Source organism: Pan paniscus, chromosome 1, assembly GCF_029289425.2.
Source record: "Pan paniscus chromosome 1, NHGRI_mPanPan1-v2.0_pri, whole genome shotgun sequence".
In the NCBI taxonomy this organism is placed as follows: domain Eukaryota; kingdom Metazoa; phylum Chordata; class Mammalia; order Primates; family Hominidae; genus Pan; species Pan paniscus.
In genome coordinates this window covers 151124893-151152509 of record NC_073249.2, presented here as the reverse complement: position 1 = coordinate 151152509, position 27617 = coordinate 151124893, and the positions used below count along the sequence as shown (strand labels likewise).

The 27617-nt window shown below is 40.1% G+C and overlaps 1 protein-coding gene and 1 pseudogene across 3 annotated transcripts in view; one reads left to right on the top strand and one right to left on the bottom strand.

Annotated features, from left to right (window-relative positions):
* The window catches only part of ACADM (acyl-CoA dehydrogenase medium chain), a 39340-nt gene extending 16417 nt beyond the window's left edge, over positions 1-22923 (top strand). For all 3 annotated transcript variants that reach the window (XM_003830572.5, XM_034967796.3, XM_063600366.1), the window contains 5 exons: positions 5201-5309; positions 8805-8945; positions 9832-9927; positions 20565-20813; positions 22123-22923. In XM_003830572.5, the coding sequence (XP_003830620.1) occupies positions 5201-5309; positions 8805-8945; positions 9832-9927; positions 20565-20813; positions 22123-22194 (667 nt within the window). In that variant the 3' untranslated portion in view covers positions 22195-22923. The remainder of the gene's footprint in view (positions 1-5200; positions 5310-8804; positions 8946-9831; positions 9928-20564; positions 20814-22122) is intronic.
* On the bottom strand, positions 2050-4168 carry LOC100987437 (dihydrolipoyllysine-residue succinyltransferase component of 2-oxoglutarate dehydrogenase complex, mitochondrial-like; annotated as a pseudogene).
* Positions 22924-27617: the final 4694 nt, after the last annotated feature.

Genomic DNA, 27617 nt, shown 5'->3' with positions numbered 1-27617 from the left:
TATAAATATAAAATACTAAAAAAAAACCACTCGATTATTTGTTGATAAAAGATGAGGAAAGTTCAATAAGTAACTGTTAAGTTCAATAAGAATCAATAGTATGAGCCTTTAAAAAGCCAATGTAATTTTAAGCCAAAGTAATAGAAGTACAGCATCAAATAGAGAAAAAATGGTGACAGTTCTGGGCAACACATTTTAAAACATGTATTGAAAAACTTGACTAAATCTAGAAGCATGTAAGTGTCTTGCATTAGGAGGAGCCTACAAAACATGTTCTGAAAAGCAAAGCCTTGGTTATTTTGGAAGAATCTTGAAGTTTTTCAAATATTATTACACAGAAAGATGATCAGGCTTATATGTTTACTTCCGGATGCCAGCTTAGAATTAATGAGTGAAAGTTAGAAAAATGTAGAATTTAGCTTAACATAAGGACAGGCTTTCTATCAGCAGTGCTGTTAAGTTGTCATGGGAAATATTGTATTTACCCATCACTACAAGTATATAGAGAGTTTCTAGAATAACTTTTTATTGATTGGAATAATGTACTAAATGACCTGTCTCTCTTTGTAAAAAATTCAGATTCAATATATTTGTGTGCCATATACTACAGTTTTCTAGCAAATAAAACATCATTTTTTTTCAGAGTGAGCCTACTAAAAAGTTACTTAGACTAAACATATCAGTCAATTCCTTATGAGCATCCTAAATATATTCAGTATTATGGAGTGCTATATCTTTACCTTTAACCAATTCCTGGTAATATCAGCAACTAATAAAAAGTGAAGAAACTATTAAAATTTAACAAGTTGAGAGAAATCTAACAATGCAGTTTGAAGTTTTCGTAATTTTAAAAACGGATTAGCCAGGTGCAATCACTCACGTCTACAATCCCAGCAGTTTTGGAGGCTGAGGCAGGAGGATTGCTTGAGCCCAGGGGTTCAAGACCAGCTTGAGCAACATAACGAGACCCCATCTTTACAAAATTAAAATGAAAAGAAAGAACTGATTACAACTGTTCACTGTTCATATAGTAAGGCAAATTAGGTAATATATGAAACCAGATAACAATTTTTACGATTTTGTTACTATTATTAAATAAAACTATAGAATGAGTGGTAATGTATTGGTTTTAACCAAAGAAAATAAGTTTGTGTTGTTTAGGGAAGAATATACCTTTTTAAAAGAATTTTTCGTGTACCAGGATATATAGAACATGAATTAGACAGATGCTTGGATATTTGCATTTTTTTCTTATGTTGCACTTCAAGATCTTTCTGAGAAATTCTTCTGTAGGAACAAAATCAGCAAATATTCATAATAACTCAGCTATAACAAAAACACTGACTTGCTGCATAAAGAAACAGTAGTTGGAACATATGGGTCTCCATTTTATTTATTTATTTTTTTGAGAACATCTGCCCTTTAATTTGCATTTAAAATCAGTTTCTTTAAATACTTTAGTTACAAGTTCTGAATAGTGAAGACAGAGTAGTAGATGCTGCAGGCACTCAGTATTGGCTCCCACCCCTTCCCCCCTCCCCACCCCCAGGCCTCACTTCTTGGCTCAAGATACAAAAGGGCACTCTCTACTGGCCCTGGTGTCAAATGTCAGCAGCCTCAGGCCTGGATGCAGTTGGATACAAAGCCATGAATCCCAGTAGCTCCAAGGAATTCCAATGATTGTGCCCAGATCCACCGGCAACACATCTTAGAAATGACCTCATCCATTACACCACTATCTACTAACACCCTCAGGGTGGTTTCCTACCCCAGTCCACGTCCTCCAAATCTGTGTCCTGCAGAGGAAGAGACAAGGCCCCGCTATAACGCAGGAAGGAACAAGAACTGCCTCCTCAGCCCACGTGCTTACAGCAACTTACTTGAAAAGCTCAAGGCAATCTGAGTCAGTCTAGAGGAGACCTCCCTTCCCTAATCTCTACCAGGCTCTGGCCCTTCTTCGGGACTACGCTCGGTCCCACTGCCATGATGTGCTAGAATCTGCTCTAAGTAAGAACAAGGTGCTAGAATGAGGCCCAGCAACCAGGAAAGGGTTGCTACAGCCCCAGCTGTGTGAGATTGTGCCAAGATGAGTCTTCTTGGTGTGAGCCTATGATGGAGAGCGTGAGGGCAGACCTGGGCTCTCCTTCTATGATGATTACAACACATGACCTCAGGGAACCTCTGCTCTCTCCTCCCACTCACACACCCAGATCCCCTGGCCTGTGCTTCCTGGTAGAGGTAGAAGAGGCATCTTGAAGTCAATGACAATGGAGAATGAAGGTGCCATTGAAGAAGGAAAGCAGCACCTCTTTGCCTGTGTTCAATCCCTCCATACAAGTGGAATCGAGAATGTGCACAGCCAGGACAGAGGCTGCTCTGAGCTTGGGAGGCACAGCATCCTCCTAGATGTCTCTGCAGAGCAAACTTTCAAAAGATAGGAACTTAATCACATGGTCCTTGGGGGTTTCTCTATAGTATACCGGCACTAGGGAGAAGCAAAATCATCTTTGCAGAGAGCTGATGGAAGAAAGGCACGAATATGAATGAGCATCCATTAAGGCTCTCTCTCAAGCCTAAGGAATTAAGATATTCGAGGGTATGAGACAGGTGCAGAGAGGGAGAGAGCCTGGCAGGAATACCAAGAAAAAAGCTGTGACTGCTGGTTACATAGTGCTCTGCTTCCTTGCTTGAGGCCAACAGCATGTGCCTGCCTGTCACCAGGCTAACCTGGGACCCATGAGGGGACAGGGAGAAGACTGGTTTTCAGTTCCTGCATGATCAATTTGTAGGGTGTGTGGGTTCCTCCTAAAGATCAAGGAGGAGGACTCTGGGATCCTCTACCGCTGCCTTGATTTTGCGGAGGAAAGTCACAGCCTCTCTGCCATCAATCAGCCGGTGATCATAGGTCAGTGCCACGTACATCATGGGCTGCACCTCTACCTTGCCTCCTATAGCCACTGGCTTGTCAAAGATGCCATGCATCCCCAGGATGGCAGACAGGGGGGTTGATAATGGGTGTTCCAAAGAGTGAGCCAAAAACACCTCCGTTGCTAATGGTGAAGGTACCGCCATCCATATCTTCAATGGCAAGTTCATTCTTTTGGGCCTTCTCTCCCAGTTCAGTGATGGTCTGTTCAATATCTGCATAATTCATAGCTTCCACATTCCTGATGACTGGAACCACCAGACCCTGTGGGGTGGCCACTGCAACACTGATGTCAATATAATCCCTATATACCACCTCTTTGGTTATATCGTCAATCACTGCATTTACAACAGGCTGTTCCTGCAAGGCAAAGGCTGAGGCCTTCACAAATGCCGACATGAAGCCTAGTTTGAGGTTATGTTTCTTCAAAAAAGCCTCTTTGTGCCGAGCCCTCATCTTCTGGATGTTACTCACGTCAATCTCATTAAAAATTGTCAGCATTGGCACATGTATTCTGGGCCTCCTTCAGACGCTGAGCAATGCACTGCCGCATCCTGTTCATTTTCTCCCGATGTTCTGAATGCAGACCTTTGCCAGCTCCTGGCTCAGCTAGTGGTGGGACAGCAGTGGGTTTTACTGCAGACACAGGTTTGCTAGAAGGAGGTTGTGAGGGCGAGGGCACAGGTGGCATCTGAGTGGGTATGGGTGCTGCACGGGGAGGAACTGCCGCTGCTATAGGTTCTGCTTTTGGGGCTGCAGCAGCAGGAGCTTCAGCCAGCTTGGCCTTAGCAGGAGCAGCACCAGTTTTCCCGAGTGTGAAAAGCGGAGTGCCTCCTTCGACTTTTCCCCCATCAGGTACGAAAAGAGCTTCAATCATGCCATTTGCTGGTGATGGAACCTGCACCAATGTCTTGTCAGTTTCAATCTCACAAACCACTTCATCTTCTGCAACTGTGTCTCCAACAGCTTTCTCCCACCTGACATCTCTCTCTGTGACAGGTTCTGCAAACGCTGGGGTTTTGACTGTAACCAAGTCATCCTTGCATACAGTTGTAGTTCTGAAGAAGCGAACACTGAAGACACTGTTGTTAATGACAACCTTCCTGCTGTTAGGGTAACCTGGTCCCTGGCATAAGGAGACCCCAGGCAGGGAATGTCTCCCTAGAGGGCAGTTCCCCTTCTGGAAGGCAGAGAGCGAGTGGCTGAACGCCCGGGACACACAGTGGGACCGGGACAGCATCACGGCGGCCGGGTCTCCATTTTATATTATTCCTTTTCACAGGCAGCTCTATTTGCCCTCCTTTTCAAGATAGCATGCCCCTTAAAGAATAAAATTAGTTTTGGGAAAGAAAAAGTGCCAGTTTCAACAGGCATAGACTGTCTTGTTGTAATAATAATACTATACCAGGAATTTTTACTTGCAACTCATATTACTAAAAGAAAGTTAAATAGCATACTATAGTCCCTCCTTATCCTTGCAGGATACATTCCAGGACCCCTAGTGGATGCCTGAAACCTCCGAAGTACCAAACCCTGTATATACTATGTTTTTTTCCTACACATATATACTTATTATAAAGTTTAATCTATAAAGCGGGCCCAGCAAGAGATTAACAACAACTAATAAAATAGAACTATAACAATGTATTGTAATAAGTTATGTAAATGTAGGCCAGGCATGGTGGCTCACACCTGTAATCCCAGCATTTTAGAAGGCCCACGTGGGAAGATCCCTTGAGTCCAGGAGTTTGAGACCAGCCTGGGAAAGGTAGTGAGACTTCATCCCTACAAAAAATAAACAAAAAATTAGCTAGGCATGATGGCACATGCCCATAGTACCAGTGACTCAGAAGAGGTGGAAGGATGGCTTGAGCTGGGGAAGTCGAGACTGCAGTGAGCCAAGATCATGCCACTGTACTCCAGCCTGCGCAACAGAGTGAGATCTTGTCTAAAAAAAAAAAAGTTATGTAAATGTCCTCTTTGTCTTTCAAAATATCTTATATATACTGTACTGCGGGTAACTGAAACCACAGAAAGTGAAACCCCATGGAATGGGGGAGGGCCTACTGTGTTACTAAGACATAGACCTCAAATACTAGCTCTTCCATATACTAGGTACGTGACTAGGCAAGTTTTTAAACCTGATTATTTATTTCCTCATTTGTAAAATGTAGGTAATAATAATTGGGATTGTTAAGAGAATTAACTGAGAGAGTAATCACCATGTGTTATTTGCCGATATTATCACCATTATCCGGTATGTGTATCCCTTAGGTATTTTTTATTGGCACGTTCTGATCCAGATCCTAAAGCTCCTGCTAATAAAGCCTTTACTGGATTCATTGTGGAAGCAGATACCCCAGGAATTCAGATTGGGAGAAAGGTAAAGTATTTATTAATGATTAGGGCCCCAAATATTATTTTAATTATAAATTGCAAAATTACTTAACTTTCCTTTAATAAAAACATTTGTTTGTATTAAGTTGGAGTAAAAATAAAGCTATGTTTTGATGATATTAGATCAAATAGTCTATATACTACTGAAGATTTTGTGAACAGTCATTTCAAGTCATTTTGAAAGAGTAGTACCAACCTGTGGAGAAGGCTAATAACAGCTGTGAGGAATAATGAAGTAAAATCAAGCTATCATTTATATTACCTGACCAATAATAAGAATTCTGGATATTTGAAGGGACTTTCCCACTCTTTTCCCCATTGGATCCTCACAGCAACCTTTTGGTAGGATAAGTGGCATTATGCCCATTTTACAGATAAAAACAATGTGACATAACTGAGATTTTACTAGGTCATACAACACTAAGAAAAAAGTCTATGCCTGAAAAGAGTGTGGAAAATAGCAAATAGCCTTGAATATGGAAAGGCAAGAAAATTTTACTTAAATAAGAAAAGGTAATTTAACATATTTGAAAAGGTTTGTATTCTGAATATGTGGAGATAAATTTGGCATTTAAAGTAGACTAAAGAGAAAAGAGTTTAAAATTTTATAAATCAGAATTTAAAATTATAAATTTTATAAAGAAGGAAAGAAATGAAGTCAATAAAGTAATTTTTTTTTTTTTTTTTTGAGACAGCGTCTCGCTCTGTTGCCCAGGCTGGAGTGCAGTGGCAGGCTCTCAGCTCACTGCAACCTCTGCCTCCTGGTCTCAAACAATCCCCACCTCAGCCTCCTGAGTGGCTAGGATTATTGGCATGCACCACCATACCTGGCTAATTTTTGTATTTTTTGTAGAGACAGGGTTGTGCTGTGTTGCCCAGGCTGGTCTCAGACTCCTGGGCTCAAGCAATCCTCCCACCTTGGCCCCCTAAAGTGCTGGGATTACAGGCATGAGCCACTGTGCCCAACCAAAGTCCCAAAGTTAGAGGCAGAGTTGAAATCAATATGAAGGTATCCTAGGACCTTACCCAGTATAGTTTCTGATACTGTATTGTGCTATATTTTCAATCAGATATTAAAGGTAGACTGCACTTGACAAAACAGATGATACTGTTGTATGTAACAAAATATAAGAATTAAAAATTATTGTACTTTTCCCAAGAAATTGTTTTTTATTTGTATAACAGATCATGTTTCTGTCTTAGGGATAGTTGCTAGCAAACTTGGCCAAATGTATGGCCCATCTTTAGAAAGTATAAAGGACCTAACAGCTTATACTTTTTTTAGTAGTAAACTCACTCCTGATTTTATCTTGCTATTTCTAGTTTTTTTCTTTGCCTAATTTTCTCACTTAAAAAAAGAATCTACTTCAATAAATATTTATGTAGTGCATACTATATACAGTATTCTAGCTATTAGGGATACAGTATGGATCAAAATAGACAAAAATCCCTGGCCTTAGGTAAATTACTTTCTGGTGAGGGATAGAGATAATTATATTGTGTATATTTAAGCCTCCTTAAATCTTTATTGAAACAAAGGGATATTTACAAATTTGTGAAATTTAATGTTTTCAGGCCAGGTTTGGTGGTTCATGACTGTAATCCTAGCACTTTGGGAGGTTGAGGTGGGAGAACTATTTGAACCCAGGAGTTCAGGACCAGCCTGGGCAACATATTGAGACTTTACCTCTACAAAAAAATTTGAAAATTAGCCAGTGGCAGTGGCGCACACCTGTAGTCCCAGCTACTTGGAAGGCTGAAGTGGGAGGATCACCTAAGCCCAGGAAGTCAAGGCTGCAGTGAGCCATGCTCCTGTTGCTGTCTGTACTGCAGCCTGGATGACAGAGTGAGACCTAATGTTTTCAAATCTTTTGTGTTTTAGAAATTATATGGTTTGAGATGAGCCCAGGAAGCATTTTGGTTTTAAATGTTGTGGGGTTTGGGATAAATCTGGTAGGGTGTTTTCTCATTATATATGCATGGTGGTCCAAGATTCTAGTTTATTAACTTTTAAAGACAAAATAAAGGGATGTTGGCTTCTTTCTAGGTCAAACTATCGTTATCATTTCTTCAAACTCAGAAGCAGACTATTAAAACCAGCAAATTAAAGGGTTAGTTTATAGCTCTTTGTTTCCATTGCTCCTGTTTCTTATTCTGCTTATTAAAAATGAGATCAAGTTTTTTTCCTTATTAAGAGTTATGTCTGCAACTTCCTCTCATGATTTAGCATAACACTAATAGTCATATACAAACAGAAAGAGAAATAAAAAATAAAGCAAATGTATCAAAATGTTAACAATTGGTGAATCTATTATAGATGAAGGGTGTATAAGTACTTACATGCCTGTTACAACTCCTCCATTGGTTTGAAAATTTTTAAAACAAAAAGTTGAGGGAATGTAGCTAGTTTAGTAGTTTCTTATAAAGTCAAACATGCACTTATCACAAAACCAGTGCCCTTAAATAAATACCCAAGAGAAATGAAAATAAAGACCTATATACAAATGCTTATTGTAATTTTATTAATGATTGCTAAAAAGGAGGGGAGTATCCGTCAACTAGTGAAAAGATAATGGATATATGGTACATCCATAGAGTGGGATACTACTTAGCAGTAAAATAAATGAATTATTGATCATGCAGCAACATGGATGAATCTCAGAAGCACTATACTAAGTGAAAAGTCAGACACAGAAAGCGGACTTTATTATTTCACTTAAATGACATTCTGGAAAAGGAAAGACTACGCGGAGAGAAATCACAGTGGTTGCCAGGGGATAAGTGTAGAATAAGGAAATTGACTATAAAGGGAGAACAAGGTAATTTTTGGGGTTCTAAAGTACTCTGTATCTTGAGCATGGTGGTGGTTACACACATATACATTTGTCAGAGCTATTAGAAATGTATACATAAAAATGGTGACTTTTCTACATGTAAATTATACCTCAGTAAACCTAATTTTAACAAAGAGTCAAAGGAAAACAAAATCAATTTTTATTCAGTAGATTATTTTACTAGCTCTATTAAGATTAAAGGTCTCAAATCAGATTGTGTTTACTAAATGTTTTTTCTGACATGGTAAAATAGATAGCTTTCAAACATATGAGATTTGTCTTTGTTGATAAGATGTAGACCTTTAGACTAGTGTTGGTTTCAAAATTTGTGAAACATTGTTTTAGATTATGGTTGGCAAATTTTTTTGTAAAGATCCAAATTATAAATATTTCAGGCTTTGCAGGCCATATCTCTGTCACAACTACTCAGTTCTGCCATTGTAGCAAGAAAGTAACTGTAGATGATATTTGAACAAATAGGCATGACTGTATTCCAATCAGGCTTTCTTTGCAAAACAGGCATTGCAGACTACAGTTTGTTGATCCCTGTTTTAGGTAATTGCAGAAAGTCATGAAACAGTGATTAAAGCAAAAATTGATGCTGGCTCAAAAAAAAATTCCTTAAAATATATCAATTTTCTTATTAGGAATTAAACATGGGCCAGCGATGTTCAGATACTAGAGGAATTGTCTTCGAAGATGTGAAAGTGCCTAAAGAAAATGTTTTAATTGGTGACGGAGCTGGTTTCAAAGTTGCAATGGGAGCTTTTGATAAAACCAGACCCGTAGTAAGTAATATGGGTTCATAATCTTTATAGGATCTTTTATTTATTACATTAAATAAGTATTTTTACTTTAAAATTGTATGTTCAGTGTGTTTCTCTTTTTAATATCTGCTTATTTTATTAAGGATATAGGAAAAATACTGTTACTTTTCTTTTTTTTTTTTTTTTTTGAGACAGAGTCTCACTCTGTCACCAGGATGGAGTGCAGTGGTGCAATCTCAGCTCATTGCAACCTTCACGTCCTGGGTTCAAGAGATTCTCCTGCCTTAGCCTCATGAGTAGCTGGGACTACAGGTGCACACCACTCTGCCCAGCTAATTTTTGTATTTTTAGTAGAGATGGGGTTTCATGATGTTGGCCAGGATGGTCTCGATCTCTTGACCTCGTGATCTGCCTACCTCGGCCTCCCAAAGTGCTGGGATTACAGGCGTGAGCCACCGCGCCTGACCATATTGTTACTTTTCTTAATTTGTTAAATAATTCTTCAACTTTTCTTACTATCCATTATAGAAATTATTTTAGCAACTGCAAAATTACTGTAGTTGGTGCTAGATTTAGAGAGGCAGTCCACCCTAAATATGATCATCCTGTTAATATGTACTCATTTTCTGTTTTTACTCATTAAGAATATTTCCCCTAGTAAGATTTCTCTTGTTAAACAAAAGCAATGACTTTTTTCTAGAGTATGATACTATGCCTAACAAATGCCTCTTACTACCTTTAATTAACAAATAATATAAACTTACGTGCCTATTCCCCGTTCCCCACCAGTTTCTTGTTGCTGTACATCACCTTCTCTTTGTACACTCCCTAACATAGACACTTAGGCAGATATTGTGTGTTTTAAAGATAACATGAACTTTTGCTTTATAATATCTTAAAATAATAGGTAGCTGCTGGTGCTGTTGGATTAGCACAAAGAGCTTTGGATGAAGCTACCAAGTATGCCCTGGAAAGGAAAACTTTCGGAAAGCTACTTGTAGAGGTAATTTTAATACTGCTTGCTTTGTTCAAATGTAAAGACACTCATTTTCATTTAATATTTAGAAATGATTTTTAAACCACAAACTAATCAATTTCTACTTTGATAGCAAGAAGATAATGTGGTTTTATCAAGATGAGTTTCAAAGACATTTCTTTTTAGAGTGTGCCACTATTGGTTACTTCTGAACCTGACACTGTGCTATGCGTTTTTTTTTTTTTTTTTTTTGAGATGGAGTCTCGCTCTGTTGCTCAGGCTAGAGTGCAGTGGCACAATCTCGGTTCACCACAGCCTCTGCCTCCCGAGTTCAAGCAATTCTCCTGCCTCAGCCTCCCAAGTAGTGGGAACTACAGGTGTGCACCACTATGCCTGGCTAATTTTTGTATTTTTAGTAGAGATGGGGTTTCACTATGTTGGCCAGGCTGGTCTCGATCTGCCCGCCTCAGCCTCCCATAGTGTTGGGATTACAGGCATGAGCCACTGGGCCCGGCCTTGTGCTATGCATTTTAAATATATTTTCTAGCCGGGCGTGGTGGATCACGCCTGTAATCCCAGCACTTTGGGAGGCTGAGGCGGGCGGATCATGAGGTCAGGAGATCAAGACCATCCTGGCTAACACGGTGAAACCCCGTCTCTACTAAAAATACAAAAATTAGCCGGGCATGGTGGTGGGCACCTGTAGTCCCAGCTACTCGGGAGGCTGAGGCAGGAGAATGGCATGAACCCAGGAGGCAGAGCTTGCAGTGAGCCAAGATCACGCCACTGCACTCCAGCCTGGGCGACAGAGTGAGACTCTGTCTCAAAAAAGAAAATATATATGTATATATATTTTCTGATTCTCTCAGTAACCCTTTTTTGGGTGGTGTTATCTCTTTTAAGGATCAAGAAACTGAAGCTCAGAGGTATTAAATGATTTGTCCAAGGCCACACAATTTATAAGTCACAGATCCAGGATCCTATTTTATGCTTTTTTTTTTTTTTGCGGGGGGTGGGAGACAAAGTCTTGCTCTGTCGTCCAAGCTGAAGTACAGTGGCATGATCTGGGCTCACTGAAACCCCCACCTCCTGTGTTCAAGTGATTCTCCTGCCTCAGCCTCCCGAGTCGCTGGGACTACAGGCACACACCACCACATCCAGCAAATTTTGATATTTTTAGTAGAGATGGGGTTCCCTTATGTTGGCCGGGCTGGTGTTGAACCCCTGGCCTCAAGTGATCTGCCTGCCTCGGCCTCCCAAAGTGCTAGGATTACAGGCCTGAACCACTGCGCCTGGCCTATGTTATACTCTTAATTCTTGTTACTTCCCATGTCCTCTTGAGTATCAGATAATTTTAGTACTATAAAGAGTCGTGTCTTCCATGAATTTCCAGGGTAATTCTTAACTCTTACCCCTTTAAATATTGATGCTCCCCCATTATCTGTATTCTTTCCTGCAACTCACTATGCGTTGTATAGTGAACCTCCTATTTCTCTTTTTTTTTTTTTTTTGAGACAGGGTCTTGGTTGCCCAAATGCGAGTGCAATGGTGCAGTCATGGCTCATTGCAGCCTCTTGGGATCAAGCAATCCTCCCACCTCAGCCTCCTAAATAACTGGAACTATAGGGGCACACTACCATGCCTGCCTAATTTTTTTATTTTTGTAGAGATGGGGTCTCACTATGTTGCCCAGACTGGTCTCAAACACCTGAGCTCAAGCAATCTTTCCACCTCAGCCCCCCATGAGCCTCCTATTCCTATCTCCATTTGTCAGTGGTTCTCAAACTATTTGTGGTGAAAGACCAGTTTGTTTTAATTTCCAGTTAATGTGGACCATTATTTTTGTAAAATATAAGAATGTCACAACAATGTTAAATTGCTGTAAAAGTGTCTAAATGCTTATTCTCATCTTCTGTACCATCAACCAGTAACAGTTTGTGAATTGGCATTGTGGACAAACTTGGATTAGCACTGCTCTGTGTCCCTTAACCTTAGTTTCATAATGTATCTTTCTGCACTATATTCTAGATAATTTTTTCAGATCTGCTTTCTAGTTCTCTTATCTTGTGCCTAATCTATTTAATCTGTTGATTTTTTATTAATGACTACTTTTCATTTCCAGAAGTTATATTTGGTTTTTTCCATTATACCTTCTGTTCAACATCATACCGCCTTTTCCTTTTTTCTCATTAATCATGTAAAAATTCTTCATTTATAATCAATTTCAGATTTTTTTGTTATCTTCAATTCTTTGGGTGCTAATCTTTCAAGGTGTATTGTGTCTTCTAACTCTTTTATGGTCAATTATTTTGCTTTTATTTTTTATTTGTAAACAACTTACCGGAAGTACTATATTTCTCAGAGCATTATGGAAGCATTTTAGAAATTGGCTTTTGTACTTTTTTGGCACTTTTGTTAGGTACTCCAGAGATTTCACCATTCTAAGAGCTGTTATTTTACATTAATTTCTTGACTTGGAGAATCCTGTATCACGGAGCTCGTACATTGATCTCACACATTAAGAAACTCCGTACATCCCAGTCTGGGCAACAGTGTGAGACCCTGTCTCAAAACAACAACAATAACAAAAGTCCTTTTTTTTCTTGTTCTTTTTTTAACCCTCCTGGGCAAGAGATCAGCTTCTTTGTGGCCCTCCTATGCTGATGAGCCCAGACTTTTAATTGCCCCTTTGGAAAGCAGAGCTTTTACATGCAGTGATTCTCAGTTTTAGCCCCTTAGATTGTTCATGCTCACATCGAAATCTCCTGTTCTTATGTGTTTCTTAAAACTCTGGTTCCTATCCTGCTGAGCCCAAATCTGAGTCTGATTTTTCTTTTCCTCCATGTTATCTCTTCTCAGGATTTAAATTCCTTTTTAGAGGCACTTAGAGATTTCTGTTTCTTTCCTATGAGCTTTTTTTTTTTTCTTAACCAAGTATTTCTTTGTTAACTCCTTCATGTTGCCAGAACTACATATGTACATTTTACTAAATGTTAGTTTATCTTATTCATAAACAAATTTCAACCTAATGCTTTTCAGTGAAGATCTGTCATCGTCTTCCAGGTCCTCCTTACCCAAGTATCTGATGATAACTGTATTTTTGGCTTTCAACTCAATATAGAATCTTCTCCTTTTATGTTCTCTTTCTTATAAATTCTAAAGATTTTTTTCTTATTAAATATTGAAAAATCTTAGTTTTTCCTTACTGCTTAACTCAAAATAGTCTTTTATCATTTGATTTCTACTGAAGATTTGCTTATCTTTTAAGCACTCTGCAAAATGCCGATAGCTTCTTTTTTTTTTTTTTTTTTTTTTTGAGACAGGGTCTCACTCTATTGCCCAGGCTGGAGTGCAATGGTGTGATCTCAGCTCACTGCAACCACTGCCTCCTGGCTTAAGTGATCCTCCTACCTTAGCCTCCTGAGTAGCTGGGACTATAGGCGTGAGCCACCATGCTCGGCTTTTTTTTTTTTTTTTTGTAGAAATGGGGTTTTGCCATGTTACCTAGGCTGGTCTCGAACTCCTGAGCTTGAGTAATCCGCCCATCTTGGTCTCCCAAAGTGCTGGGATTACAGGCATGAGTGACTGCGCCTGGCCTAGTTTTTCATTTTTAATTGATAGGTACAGTGATATGACACTGTAATTCCTTGTCACTCCTTTGCTAGGTGTCTCTCAACCCATTTGTGTGCCCTTTGAAACTTCAGTTTTTTGTTGTTTTTTTTTTTTTTTGAGACAGAGTCTTACTTTGTTGCCCAGGCTGGAGTGCAGTGGTGTGATCTCTGCTCCCTGCAACCTCTGCCCCTGGGGTTCAAGTGATTCTCCTGCCTCAGCCTCCTGAGTAGCTGGGATTACAGGTGCCCGCAACTGCACCCGGCTAATTTTCTTTTGTACTTTTAGTAGAGATGGGGTTTCACCATCTTGGCCAGGCTGGCCTTAAACTCCTGACCTTGTGATCCACCCACCTTGGCCTCCCAGTGTTGGGATTACAGGCGTGAGCCACTGCGTCCAGCCACTTGTCTTTCAGTCTGTGTACTCTATGTATAGCATTATGAATGAAAAGGGTTAGGTTATTCTTGGAATCCACAATTAAATAATTGTTTAGCCATTTCATGTGTGGTATTAGAAAATATACAATGATCTGCCCAAGGGTTCCAAGATGGCTGTATAGGAACAACTCCAGTCTACAGGTCCCAGCGTGAGTGACGCAGAAGATGGGTGATTTCTGAATTTCCAGCTGAGGTACCGGGTTCATCTCACTGGGATTTGTCGTACAGTGGGCGCAGCCCACAGAGCATGAGCCGAAGCAGGGCAGGTCATCACCTCACCCAGGAAGCGCAAGGGGTCGGGGAATTCCCTTTCCTAGCTAAGGGAAACTGTGACAGATGCTACCTGGAAAACTAGGACACTCCCACCCTAATACTGCGCTTTTCCAACAGTCTTAGCAAACAACACACCAGGAGATTATATCCTGCGCCTGGCTTGGAGGGTCCCACACCCATGGAACCTCGCTCACTGCTAGCACAGCAGTCTGAGATGAAACTACAAGGAGGCAGCAAGGCTGAGGGAGGGGCATCCGCCATTGCTGAGGCTTGAGTAGGTAAACAAAGTGGCCGGGAGGCTTGAACTGGGTGGAGCCCACTGCAGCTCAAGGAGGCCTGCTTGTTGCTGTAGACTCCCCTCTGGGGGCAGGGCATAGCTGAACAGAAGGCAGCAGAAACTTCTGCAGACTTAAACCTCCCTGTCTGAAAGCTTTGAAGAGAGTAGTGGTCCTCCCAGAATGGAGTTTGAGATCTGAGAACAGACAGACTGCCTCCTCAAGTGGGTCCCTGACCCCTGAGTAGCCTAACTGGGAGAGACCTCCCAGTAGGGGCCGATTGACACCTCATACGTCCGGGTGCCCCTCTGAGACGAAGCTTCCAGAGGAACAATCAGGCAGCAGTGTTTGCCATTCTGCAATATTTGCAGTTCTGCAGCCTCTGCTGGTGATACCCAGGCAAAGAGGGTCTGGAGTGGACCTCCAGCAAACTCCAACAGACCTGCAGCTGAGGGTCCTGACTGATAGAAGGAAAACTAACAAACAGAAAGGACATTCACACCAAAACCCCACCTGTACGTCACCATCACCAAAGACCAAAGGTAGATAAACCCACAAAGATGGGGAGAAACCAGAGCAGAAAAGCTGAAAATTCTACAAATCAGAGTGCCTCTTCTCCTCCAAAGGAACGCAGCTCCTCGCCAGCAACGGAAGAAAGCTGGATGGAGAATGACGAGTTGAGAGAAGAAGACTTCAGATGATTGGTAATAACAAACTTCTCCGAGCTAAAGGAGGATACTGGCAAACTGAACCCAGCAGCACATCAAAAAGCTTATACACCACGATCAAGTCAGCTTTCTCCCTGGGATGCAAGGCTGATTCAACATACCTTGAATCAATAAATGTAATCCATCACATACAGAACCAACGAAAAAACTTATGATTATCTCAATAGATGCAGAAAAGGCCTTCAGCAAAATTCAACAGTTCTTCATGCTAAAAACTCAATAAACTAGGTATTGATGGAATGTATCTCAAAATAATAGCTATTTATGACAAACCCACAGCCAATATCATACTGAATGGGCAAAATCTGGAAGAATTCCCTTTGAAAACTGGCACAAGACAGGGATACCTTCTCTCACCACTCCTGTTCAACATAGTGTTGGAAGTTCTGGCCAGGGCAGTCAGGAAAGAGAAGGAAATAAAGGGTATTCATTTAGGAAAAGAGGAAGTCAAATTGTCCCTGTTTGCAGATGTCATGATTGTTTATTTAGAAAACCCCATCATATCATCCCAAAATCTCCTTAAGCAGATAAGCAACTTCAGCAAAGTCTCTGGATACAAAATCAATGTGCAAAAATCACAAGCATTCCTATACACCAACAACACACGTACAGAGAGCCAAATCATGAGTGAACTCCCATTCACAATTGCTTCAAAGAGAATAAAATACCTAGGAATACAACTTACAAGGGATGTGAAGGACCTCTTCAAGGAGAACCACAAACCACCACTCAATGAAATAAAAGAGGACACAAACAAGTGGAAGAGCATTCCATGCTCATGGGTAGGAAGAATCAATATCGTGAAAATGGCCATATTGCCCAAGGTAATTTATAGATTCAGTGCCATCCCCTTCAAGCTACCAATGACTTTCTTCACAGAATTGGAAAAAACTACTTTAAAGTTCATATGGAACCAAAAAAGCCCACATTGCCCAGACAATCCTAAGCCAAAACAACAAAGATGGAGGCATCATGCTACCTGACTTCAAACTATACTACAAGGCTACAGTAACCAAAACAGCATGGTACTGGTACCAAAACAGATGTATAGACAAGTGGAACAGAATAGAGCCCTTGGAAATAATACCACATGTCTACAACCATCTGATCTTTGACAAACCTGACAAACACAAGAAATGGGGAAAGGATTCCCTATTTAATAAATGGTGCTGGGAAAACTGGCTAGCCATATGTAGAAAGCTGAAACTGGATCCCTTCCTTACCTTATAAAAAATTAATTCAAGATGGATTAAAGACTTAAATGTTAGACCTAAAACCATAAGAACCCTAGAAGAAAACCTAGGCAGTACCATTCAGGACATAGACATGGGCAAGGACTTCATGTCTAAAACACCAGAAGCAATGGAAACAAAAGCCAAAATTGACAATTGGGATCTAATTAAACTCAAGAGCTTCTGCACAGCAAAAGAAACTACCATCAGAGTGAACAGGCAACCTACAGAATGGGAGAAAAGTTTTGCAACCTACTCATCTGACAAAGGGCTAATATCCAGAATCTACAATGAACTCAAATTTACAAGAAAAAAATCAACCCTATCAAAAAGTGGGTGAAGGATATGAACGGACACTTCTCAAAAGAAGACATTTATGCATCCAACAGACACATGAAAAAATGCTCATCATCACTGGCCATCAGAGAAATGCAAATCAAAACCACAACGAGATACCATCTCATATCATTTAGAATGGCAGTCATTAAAAAGTCAGGAAACAACAGGTGCTGGAGAGGATGTGGAGAAATAGGAATACTTTTACACTGTTGGTGGGACTGTAAACTAGTTCAACCATTGTGGAAGACAGTGTGGCGATTTCTCAAGGATCCAGAACTAGAAATGCCATTTGACCCAGCAATCCCATTACTGGGTATATACCCAAAGGATTATAAATCATGCTGCTATAAAGACTTCTATGACCAAAGATGTAGGAGGATTTCCCACCCACACCAAGCAACAGACACTAGCTGGGTATCCTCCAACTTAGTTCTGACACTACCTACCCAGAGATAGCATCAGATCCCACAGGCTTAGTCTCACAAGACTGCCCCTTCTTTTCCCCTAGTTGCAAGTCCTGGACTCCAGAACTTCTGGCTGACTGGCTTCAAGTTGGGGTTCCCATGACCTCATCTGTGAATTCCAGTAATTTGCTAAAGCAGCTCACAGAACTCAGGGAAACACATTTACCAGTTTATTAGGAAGGATATCTAATTTTTTTACTTTTTTTTAATTATTATTTTTTTCATACAGAGTCTCCCTCTTGTTGCCCAGGCTGGAGTGTAATGGCGTAATCTCGGCTCACTGCAACCTCTGCCTCCTGGGTTCAATTGATTCTCCTCCCTCAGCCTCCCACGTAGCTGGGATTACAGGCACCTGCCACCATGCCTGGCCTTTTTTTGTTTGTTTGTTTTTTAAGTAGAGACAGGGTTTCATCATGTTGGCCAGGCTGGTCTCAAACTCCTGACCTCAGGTGATCCACCCACCTTGGCATCCCAAAGTGCTGGGATTACAGGTGTGAGCCACCACGCCCAGCCAGGAAGGATATTTTAAAGGATACAGATGAAGAGATGTGCAGGGTAAGGTATGAGGGAAGATGCATATGGCTTCCATGCCCTCCCTGGGAATCTCACCCTGTAGGAACCTCTGGAAGCTCTCCAAACCCTGTCCTCTTGAGAGGTGAAGCCAGCTGGACTTCCTGGGTCGAGTGGGGACTTGGAGGACTTGTCTGTCTAGCTAGATGATTGTAAACACACCAATCAGCACTCTGTAAAAATGCACTAATCAGCACTCTCTGTCTAGCTAAAGGATTGTAAACACACCAATCAGCACTCTGTAAAAATGCACTAATCAGCACTCTCTGTCTAGCTAAAGGATTGTAAACACACCAATCAGTGCTCTGTAAAAATGCACCAATCAGTGCTGTGTCTAGCTAAAGGATTGTAAACACACCAATCAGCACTGTGTAAAAATGCACCAATCAGCGCTCTGTGTCTAGCTAAAGGATTGTAAATGCACCAATCAGCACTCTGTAAAATGGACCAACCAGCACTCTGTAAAATGGACCAATCAGCAGCATATGGGTGGGGACAAATAAGGGAATAAAAACTGGCCACCCCAGCCTGCAGCGGCAACCTGCTTTGGTCCCTTTCCACGCTGTGGAAGCTTTGTTCTTTTGCTCTTCACAATAAATCTTGCTGCTGCTTACTCTTTGGGTCCACACCACCTTTAAGAGCTGTAACACTTGCCACGGAGGTCCACGGCTTCATTCCTGAAGTCAGCAAGACCACGAACCCACTGGAAGGAAGAAACTCTGGACATATCTGAAGGAACAAACTCCAGACACACCATCTTTAAGAGCTGTAACACCGCGAAGGTCTGTGGCTTCATTCTTGAAGTCAGCAAGACCAAGAACCCACTGGAAGGAACCAACTCTGGACACACTCTTGGGTGTTCATGGAGGCTTCATTACATAGGCATGATTAATTAAACCATTGGTCATTGATGATTTAACTTGACTTGTAGCCCCTCTCCCCTCCCTGGAGGTTGTAGGGGTGGGGCTGAAACTCCCAACCCTCTAATCCTGCCATTGTCTTTCCAGTGACCAGCACCACGCTGAACCTAGCAGACAAAAGACAGCACTTTGGAGATCCCAGGGAATTTAGGAGTTGTATGCCAGGGAACAGGAACATATTTCCATCCTATAACATATCTTGGCCATATAACTAACTCATAGAGCACTTACTATCCCTTATTGAAAGTATTTATGTCTTCTATTTAATTCTGAGCCTCTAGAGTCTAAGAAGCATCTTTTAGTTGTCCTTTCCTCTGTCTTGGTATCTGATACAGTGCCACATTATTTTTCTCTATCTGTAGCAACTTTTTTTTTTTTTTTTTTTTTTTTGAGACAGAGTTTTGCTTTTGTTGCCCAGGCTGGTTGTGTGATCTTGGCTCACCACAACCTCCACCTCCCAGGTTTAAGCGATTCTTCTGCCTCAGCCTCCTGAGTAGCTGGTATTACAAGCATGTGCCACCATGCCTGGCTAATTTTGTATTTTTAGTAGAGACGGGGTTTATCCATGTTGGTCAGGCTCGTCTCAAACTCCCAACCTCAGGTGATCCACCTGCCTCGGCCTCTCAAAGTGCTGGGATTACAGGTGTAAGCCACTGCGCCCAGCCAGCAAATTTCTTCTAGAAAGTCCTAGCAGAGGCTGGGCATGGTGAATCACACCTGTAATCCTAGCATTTTGGGAGGCCGAGGTGGGTGGATCCCTTGAGCCCAGGAGTTTGAGAACAGCCTGGAACAGCCTGGGCAACATAGGGAGGGACCTCATCTCTATTTAAAAAGAAAAAAAAGAGGCCGAGTGCGGTGGCTCACACCTGTAATCCTAGCACTTTGGGAGGCTGAGGCGGGTGGATCACCTGCGATCAGGAGTTTGAGCAGCCTGGCCAACATGGTGAAACCCTGTCTCTACTAAAAATACAAAAAAAAAAAAAAAAAAAGCCTGGTGTGGTGGCACACGCCCAGCTACTCGGGAGGCTGAGGCAGGAAAATTGCTTGAACCTGGGGGGCAGAGGTTGCAGTGAGCCGATATCGCACCACTTCACCCCAGCCTGGGCAAAAGAGTGAAACTTTGTCTCAGAAAAAAAAAAAAGAAAAGTCCCAGCTACTTTGGGGGCTGAGGCGGGAGGGTCGTTGAGGCTGCAGTGATCTGAGATCATGCCATTGCATTCCAGCCTGGAAAACAAAGTGAGACCCTGTCTCAAAAAAAAAAAAAAAAAAAAAAAAATTAGGCAAACTGAAATTGAAGGACATTTTACATAAAATAACCAATCAACATTCTTCAGAAGTGCAAAGACATGAAAGATAAGGAAGGATTGAGGAATTATAATAGCCTGGGAAAGAATAAGAAGAAATAACTAAATTCAACGTATAATGGTGGAAAAAGAACATTAGTAGAAAACTTGACCAGATTTGAGTAAGGCTTATAGTTTAGTTGTTAATACTATACCAGTGTTAATGTCCTGTTCTCGATCATGGCACTATGGTTTGGTAATATGTTAACATTAGAGGAAGCTGGGTGTAACTTCTATAAACCTAAAATTCGTTAATGAAAAGTTTAAAAAATAAAAAGGTCAGGCACAGTGGCTCATGCCTGTAATCTCAGCACTTTGAGAGGCCTAAGTAGGAGGACTGCTTGAGGCCAGGAGTTGCAGACCAGCCTGGGCAACATAGCAAGACCCCGTCACTATAAAAATGAAAAAGCCGCAGGAAAAAACTTTTAAGTTTTCTCAATAAATATCCTTTAATTTTTTTCTTTTTAATTCTAGCACCAAGCAATATCATTTATGCTGGCTGAAATGGCAATGAAAGTTGAACTAGCTAGAATGAGTTACCAGAGAGCAGCTTGGGAGGTTGATTCTGGTCGTCGAAATACCTATTATGCTTCTATTGCAAAGGCATTTGCTGGAGATATTGCAAATCAGTTAGCTACTGATGCTGTGCAGATACTTGGAGGCAATGGATTTAATACAGAATATCCTGTAGAAAAACTAATGAGGGATGCCAAAATCTATCAGGTAAGGTTAAAGATGATTTTTTTGGTTTGCAAGGAGAGAGAATATTCATAAATGACAACGTGGATTTCTGATTAGAAATTTTATGTCCCTAGTAGCAATAAATGACTGTCATATATGGCTGTGAGCCAGTTTTTGGAATTAATTAATAGAAAGAAGAATGTTATTTGTGATTAAGTATAAGTCTGAAGAGAGAATAGGCTAAAAAAAAATGGTACAGACATGTGTATTACGTTTGGATTAGATTTCTTTGAGTTTTAACAGATTGGCTAATTGTAACCCAAACTTTTCTCTCCAAAAAGTATGCATGTCATTTAAAATTAATTATTTTGATTTGAATCTTGCCTGACAACTATTTAATTTATTGTACCTATACTTGGAGTCAAAAACCAACATCAGGAGACAGTGATGTAGATTAATTCCAAATTAAATTGGTAGTCAAAAAAACTTAGGAGGAATTCAGTAAAAGGAAATATAAATGTGCATGTTCTCTACATGTGGCTTAAGTACTTACTTAATAATTACCACATTCTTGCTCCTCAGTATCTCTTCCCTTGTTCCCCCTACACCTAGCAAATTATTTGACTCATCCAGTCATTGGAAATACTGAGTTCGAATCAAAATGCTGGAGTGAGAAGGAATGTTACACGTAGTGCAGCCTCTCCATGTAGACATGAAAAAACTGAGGTCCAGAATTTGTGCCTTATCCAAAGTCACAGGTTTATGTGGTGATACTCTTCCTCTCCTAGAGCCTTTAATTATAATTATTACTATTATTATCATCAACAGTTTAGCTTTTCTCTGCCATCTGAGAAGATGAACTAACGAATGGCTAAAGTTAGAAGTTTAGAATGGAAATAAGGTCTGACTCTTGAAATCCTTCCAGCATCTTTTTCTTTAGCAACTCTGTTCCACAGGCAGTGGGAGAAAAAAAAAATTTAAGGGTAAGAATAAAAGACTGAAGGAGACAGCTAGCTAAGAACAGTTCAGAAAATTAGACAAATATTTTGGCCACATTAAACTTTAGTTTTCCCAAACTTTATGAAATGTAAATATCTTTTCTTTTTTTATGTTTTGAAGACTCTTCTCCAAAATTTTGATAAATGGCTTTTTATAATCAATCTTTAGAGAATTCCATATTTTCAGACTTTCACAAAATCAGGTTTTGGAATCTGTAGAGGCTACAGACCCTATATATGGTTTGATTCGGTTTTATATTACAACACAGCTTATGCTACTGTCTAAAATGTTGAATAAATCAAAGTATTTATGTACTAAAGATATTTAACCTACACTTATATTTTTCTTGCAGATTTATGAAGGTACTTCACAAATTCAAAGACTTATTGTAGCCCGTGAACACATTGACAAGTACAAAAATTAAAAAAATTACTGTAGAAATATTGAATAACTAGAACACAAGCCACTGTTTCAGCTCCAGAAAAAAGAAAGGGCTTTAACGTTTTTTCCAGTGAAAACAAATCCTCTTATATTAAATCTAAGCAACTGCTTATTATAGTAGTTTATACTTTTGCTTAACTCTGTTATGTCTCTTAAGCAGGTTTGGTTTTTATTAAAATGATGTGTTTTCTTTAGTACCACTTTACTTGAATTACATTAACCTAGAAAACTACATAGGTTATTTTGATCTCTTAAGATTAATGTAGCAGAAATTTCTTGGAATTTTATTTTTGTAATGACAGAAAAGTGGGCTTAGAAAGTATTCAAGATGTTACAAAATTTACATTTAGAAAATATTGTAGTATTTGAATACTGTCAACTTGACAGTAACTTTGTAGACTTAATGGTATTATTAAAGTTCTTTTTACTGCAGTTTGGAAAGCATTTGTGAAACTTTCTGTTTGGCACAGAAAGTCAAAATTTTGACATTCATATTCTATTTTACAGCTACAAGAACTTTCTTGAAAATCTTATTTAATTCTGAGCCCATATTTCACTTACCTTATTTAAAATAAATCAATAAAGCTTGCCTTAAATTATTTTTATATGATTGTTGGTCTCTAGGTAGCCTTTGGTCTATTGTACACAATCTCATTTCATATGTTTGCATTTTGGCAAAGAACTTAATAAAATTGTTCAGTGCTTATTATCATATCTTTCTGTATTTTTTCCAGGAAATTTCATTACTTCATGTAATAGTGTATATTTCTTGTATTTACCATGATGAAAAAAGGTCGTTTTAATTTTGAATTGAATAAAGTTACCTGTTCATTTTTTATTAGATATTTTAAAGACCTCAGAAAATATAAATATGAAATAATTTAAGAACCCAAATCTCTGAATTTAATATTTCTTTGTAATTCTAAATATCAAATACTGCTAAACTGTGTTATACTAAATGGAGTGCTTTCTGACATCACATCTCATTCTCCAGTTCTTTGACATCAACTGTGTCCTACATTTTAATTCTGTTCTGACACTATGCAGCAGAGTTAGGCTCAACCCCATAAGGCTGCCCTCACTTCAGAGGCCAGTCACAAGTCCTGACTCCCCAAGCTACCCATACTCTGTCCAACATGGCTACAAATTCAGGTATTCCCATGACCCTGCCCTCAGGGTCGATAATTTGCCAGAATAGCTCACAGAACTCAGGAAAACACTTAACTTACATTTACCTGTTTATATCAGAAAGGGTACAACTAGGAACAATTAATGAAGAGGTGCATAGGGAAAGGTATGGAGGGAGAAGGGAGGTGCAGAGCTTCCATGCCTTCTTCCAGCATATTACCTTCCCTGCATGTCTCTGTATTCCTCAACGTGGAAGCTCCCCAGCTCAAATTCAATAGTTTCCATGGAGCTCAATCTCCAGTCTTCCACTCCTCCCCAGAGGACCAAGGTGAAAGCTGGAAGCTCCCAACTGTATTAGTCTCCTAGGGCTGTCATAAAAAATACACTGGAGACTTGGTAGCTTAAATAAATTTATTTTCTCACAGTTCTGGAAGCTAGAATTTCAAGATCAAGGTGCCATTTGGTTGTTTCTAGTGAGGCCTCTCTTCCTGCCTTATAGACTGCCACCTTCTGTGTCCTTACATGTCCTCTTCTCTGTGCATCATGAAGGGTTGGGTTAGGGGGAGCTCCTGTGTCTTTTTCTCCTCTTCTAAGGACACTAGCCCTGTGAGATTAGAGTCCTATCCTCATGACCTTAATTAACTCCCTAAAAGATCCTATCTTCAAGTACAGTCACATTGGGAGTTAAGGCTTCAACATAGGAATTTTGGAGGAACACAACTCAGTCCATAACATCACCCTCTAATTACTTATTCCTTCTGGTGACCAGATTCCTCCTGAGATTATCTAGGGGCCCCACCCTAAGTCATCTCATATGCCAAATTCAGGTATGATTGAAAAGGTTTATAAGGAATAACAGAAGATAACTCCAAGAACTCAAGAAATTCCAAGGGTTTTAGGAGCTCTGTGCCAGGAACAAAGACCTGGGAACAAAGACCAAATAAATTTCTTATACCACATTAAATTACCAAAATAAAAATCAAATTTCTTACAAATATAAAATATTTAAATGACATTTCCTTCATGCTCAATGATGAAATTTTATTTAAATGATACAACTTGAGATTGGTAAGGAGATTTAGAGAATTCTTAATTGGGAATTAGAATGTAGAAATGAGAAGTTAAATAGAATGTATATATTTCAAATGCAAATTTGAATTTGCAGTACAGAGGCCCAACCATTTCTAAACATAAAGCTTCTAGACATGGGCTGGGCATGGTGGCTCGTGCCTATAATCCCAACACTTTGGGAGACTCTGAGGTGGGAGGATCACTGAGGGCAGGAATTTGAGGCTTCAGTGAACTGTGATGGCACCATTTATACTCCATCCTGGGTGACAGAGTGAGACCCTAAAAAGAAAAAAAAGGTCCAGGCAAGGTGGCTCATGCCTGTAATCCCAGCACTTTGGGAGGCCGAGGCGGGCAGATCACAAGGTCAGGAGTTTGAGACCAGCCTGGCCAACATAATGAAACCCGGTCTCTACTAAAAATACAAAAAATTAGCCGGGCGTGGTGGTGAGCACCTGTAATTTGAGCTACTTAGGAGGTGAGGCAGGAGAAACGCTTGAACCCGGGAGGCCGAGGTTGCAGTGAGCTGAGATTATGCCATTGCACTCCAGCCTGGGCAACAAGAGCGAAACTCCATCAAAAAAAAAGGAAGGAGAGAAGGGAGGAAGGAAGGGAGGGAGGAAGGAAGGGAGGGAAAAGAAAAGGTTTCTATACCAGATATAAATGTACTCCAAAAGAAGGGAGGGAGGAAGGAAGGAAGGAAAGAGAAAAGGTTTCTATACAAGATATAAATGTACTCCAAAGCCTTATGATGAGAATATTACAGAATCCTTGCTAATAAATATTAAGCACTTATGTAATTTTGCATCAGTTAAGCCTTTTTAGTCACAAGTAAATGAATTTAAGCTTCTTTAAGCAAATATGTATTTTAAGTATGTGGAAATGACTCATAGATCTGAAAGGGAGGAATGAAGTCAGTCTCAGGAAGGGACTAAAACTAGAATAGTCAGTCCTCAGGAATCCATGAAATATATATAGTCTTTTGCTAACTCTCTACTTCTGTCATTTTATTCATTGTTGCTCTATAGTCTAACTTTCTCTGCTTCTTTGATCCCACAATAGAATCAGACTTCACGGTAGCATATTTATATTTTGGATTGACCACCACATTTATAAGCTTGCTAACTAGGGCCATTACAAGAAGGAGGGTAGGTACAGTCATGGACTACAAACATGACTATTAGTTGCCTCCATCAGTGAATTGATGGTTCCTAGAGAAAGCACAGTTTTACATGTGATCTAGTAGGTTTACCAGAATTTTAATGAATGTTTAAGGAATCTACCAGAGTCATCAATTTGCATAGAGGGAGAAGAATTATTCAGTGACTCCTCTGGATTAAAAAAAAAAAATCGTTGTTGATATGGCTTCTAGAATTACAGCCATTAATTTGAATACATTATCAAATAGTACAAAGGGTCTTTGGAGATTACAGATTAAATTCCACAGGCAACAGTGTTTTTTCTTTTCTTAATATGTGAAAGACTGTATTTAACTCATTGGATGAGGGAACTAGTACAAAGTTAAAACTGGTATAAGGGAGAATTTAAAGAGCAGATAGAGGCAGTAATAAATGCTTAAAAGAATTTGCTAGGCTGGGCGTGGTGGCTCACGCCTGTAATTCCAGCACTTTGGGAGGCCAAGGCGGGCAGATCACCTGAGATGGGGAGTTCGAAACCAGCCTGACCAACATGGAGAAACCCTGTCTCTACTAAAAATACAAAATTAGCTAGGCATGGTGGCACATGCCTGCAATCCCAGCTACTCGGGAGGCTGAGGCAGGAGAATCACTTGAACCTGGGAGGCGGAGGTTGCAGTGAGCTGAGATCGTGCCATTGCACTCCAGCCTGGGCAACAAGAGTGAAACTCTGTCTAAAAGAAAAAAAAAAAGAATTTGCTAGTAGATTGACCATATCCTATACAGCAGGGGTCCCCAACCCCCAGGCCACAAACCAGTAGCAGTCTCTGGGCCATTAGGAACTGTGCTGCACAGCAGGAGGTGTGTGTTGGGCGAGCAAGCATTACTGCCTGAGCTCCACCTCCTGTCAAATCAGTGGCAACATCAGATTCTCATAGGAGCACGAACCCTATTGTGAACTGCACACATGAGGGATCTAGGTTTCGTGCTCCTATGAGAATCTAATGCCTAATGATCTGAGAACATTTTTATCCCCAAACCATCTCCCCTTGCACCCCGCACTGTGTCTGTGGAAAAATTATCTTTCACAAAACCGGTCCCTGGTGCCAAAAAGGTTGGGGATCACTGGTATAGGGCAATAAACCTAATGGGACCATCTTTTCTACAGAGCAGAAATTAGTTGTAGTTAAGGTTCAGTTGCATTACTTTCCTTTTTTTTTTTTTTTACAATTTAACATCTACATTTACAATTGTATAACAGTCTATCCAATAAAAAGACAATGGTACATATCCCATCAGATAATATGCAGAGGATCCATTAGATAATACCTAGCACACCACTAAAGGGACACCCAATAATTTATTGTATCCTTTTTCAAGGCTTTGACAGTGTTTCTTAACAGTCTCTTACTTTTCATCAAAAGGAATCTGCCACAAGTATTCCTGATCAGTAAAAAGCAAATTTCATTAGGTTTATGTGGATTATTTGCCTAGGTACAGCAAGAGTGTTCGTTAGTCATGTAGCTCTCCTCAAATTTACTTTGCAAATCCAGAACCATACAGTACTGAACAAATTACTAAGGCCACAGGATTAACTTCTGTCTGAAATTTTTCATCAGAGACCTCAAATCAGACTTTTAAAAGCTTCTATAGCTTGACATCCCAAGGCTGGGGAACCAAATCCAAGAAACTCTCCACTAGATTTCTCCTGTAGTACCTAAGAGCTTGGGTGAATCTCTCTCCTTAACGTCTTCAGAATTTGCTAGGGTTCCTGGCCTGCCGAGCATTGCTCTTCCTTACCACTTACAAACATTTAAGCCAGGCACTTTTCCAGTGTTATTGAGACAGCTTTGTAGGTACTGACTCTACATATAAAGTCAACTTGTTTTTAATAACGGGCTTCTCATAACTGATTAAATTAGAATTATTTTCAAAAAGGACACTCTAGGTATGGCCCTCATGACCTAATCAGTTATCCTGGTAAAAAGGAGGTCAGATTCCTTTTGAATACTGCTGTGAAATAAAAGGAGATTCAGCACATTCCTGAATTCTGAGGGCTTAGAATCACATGCCA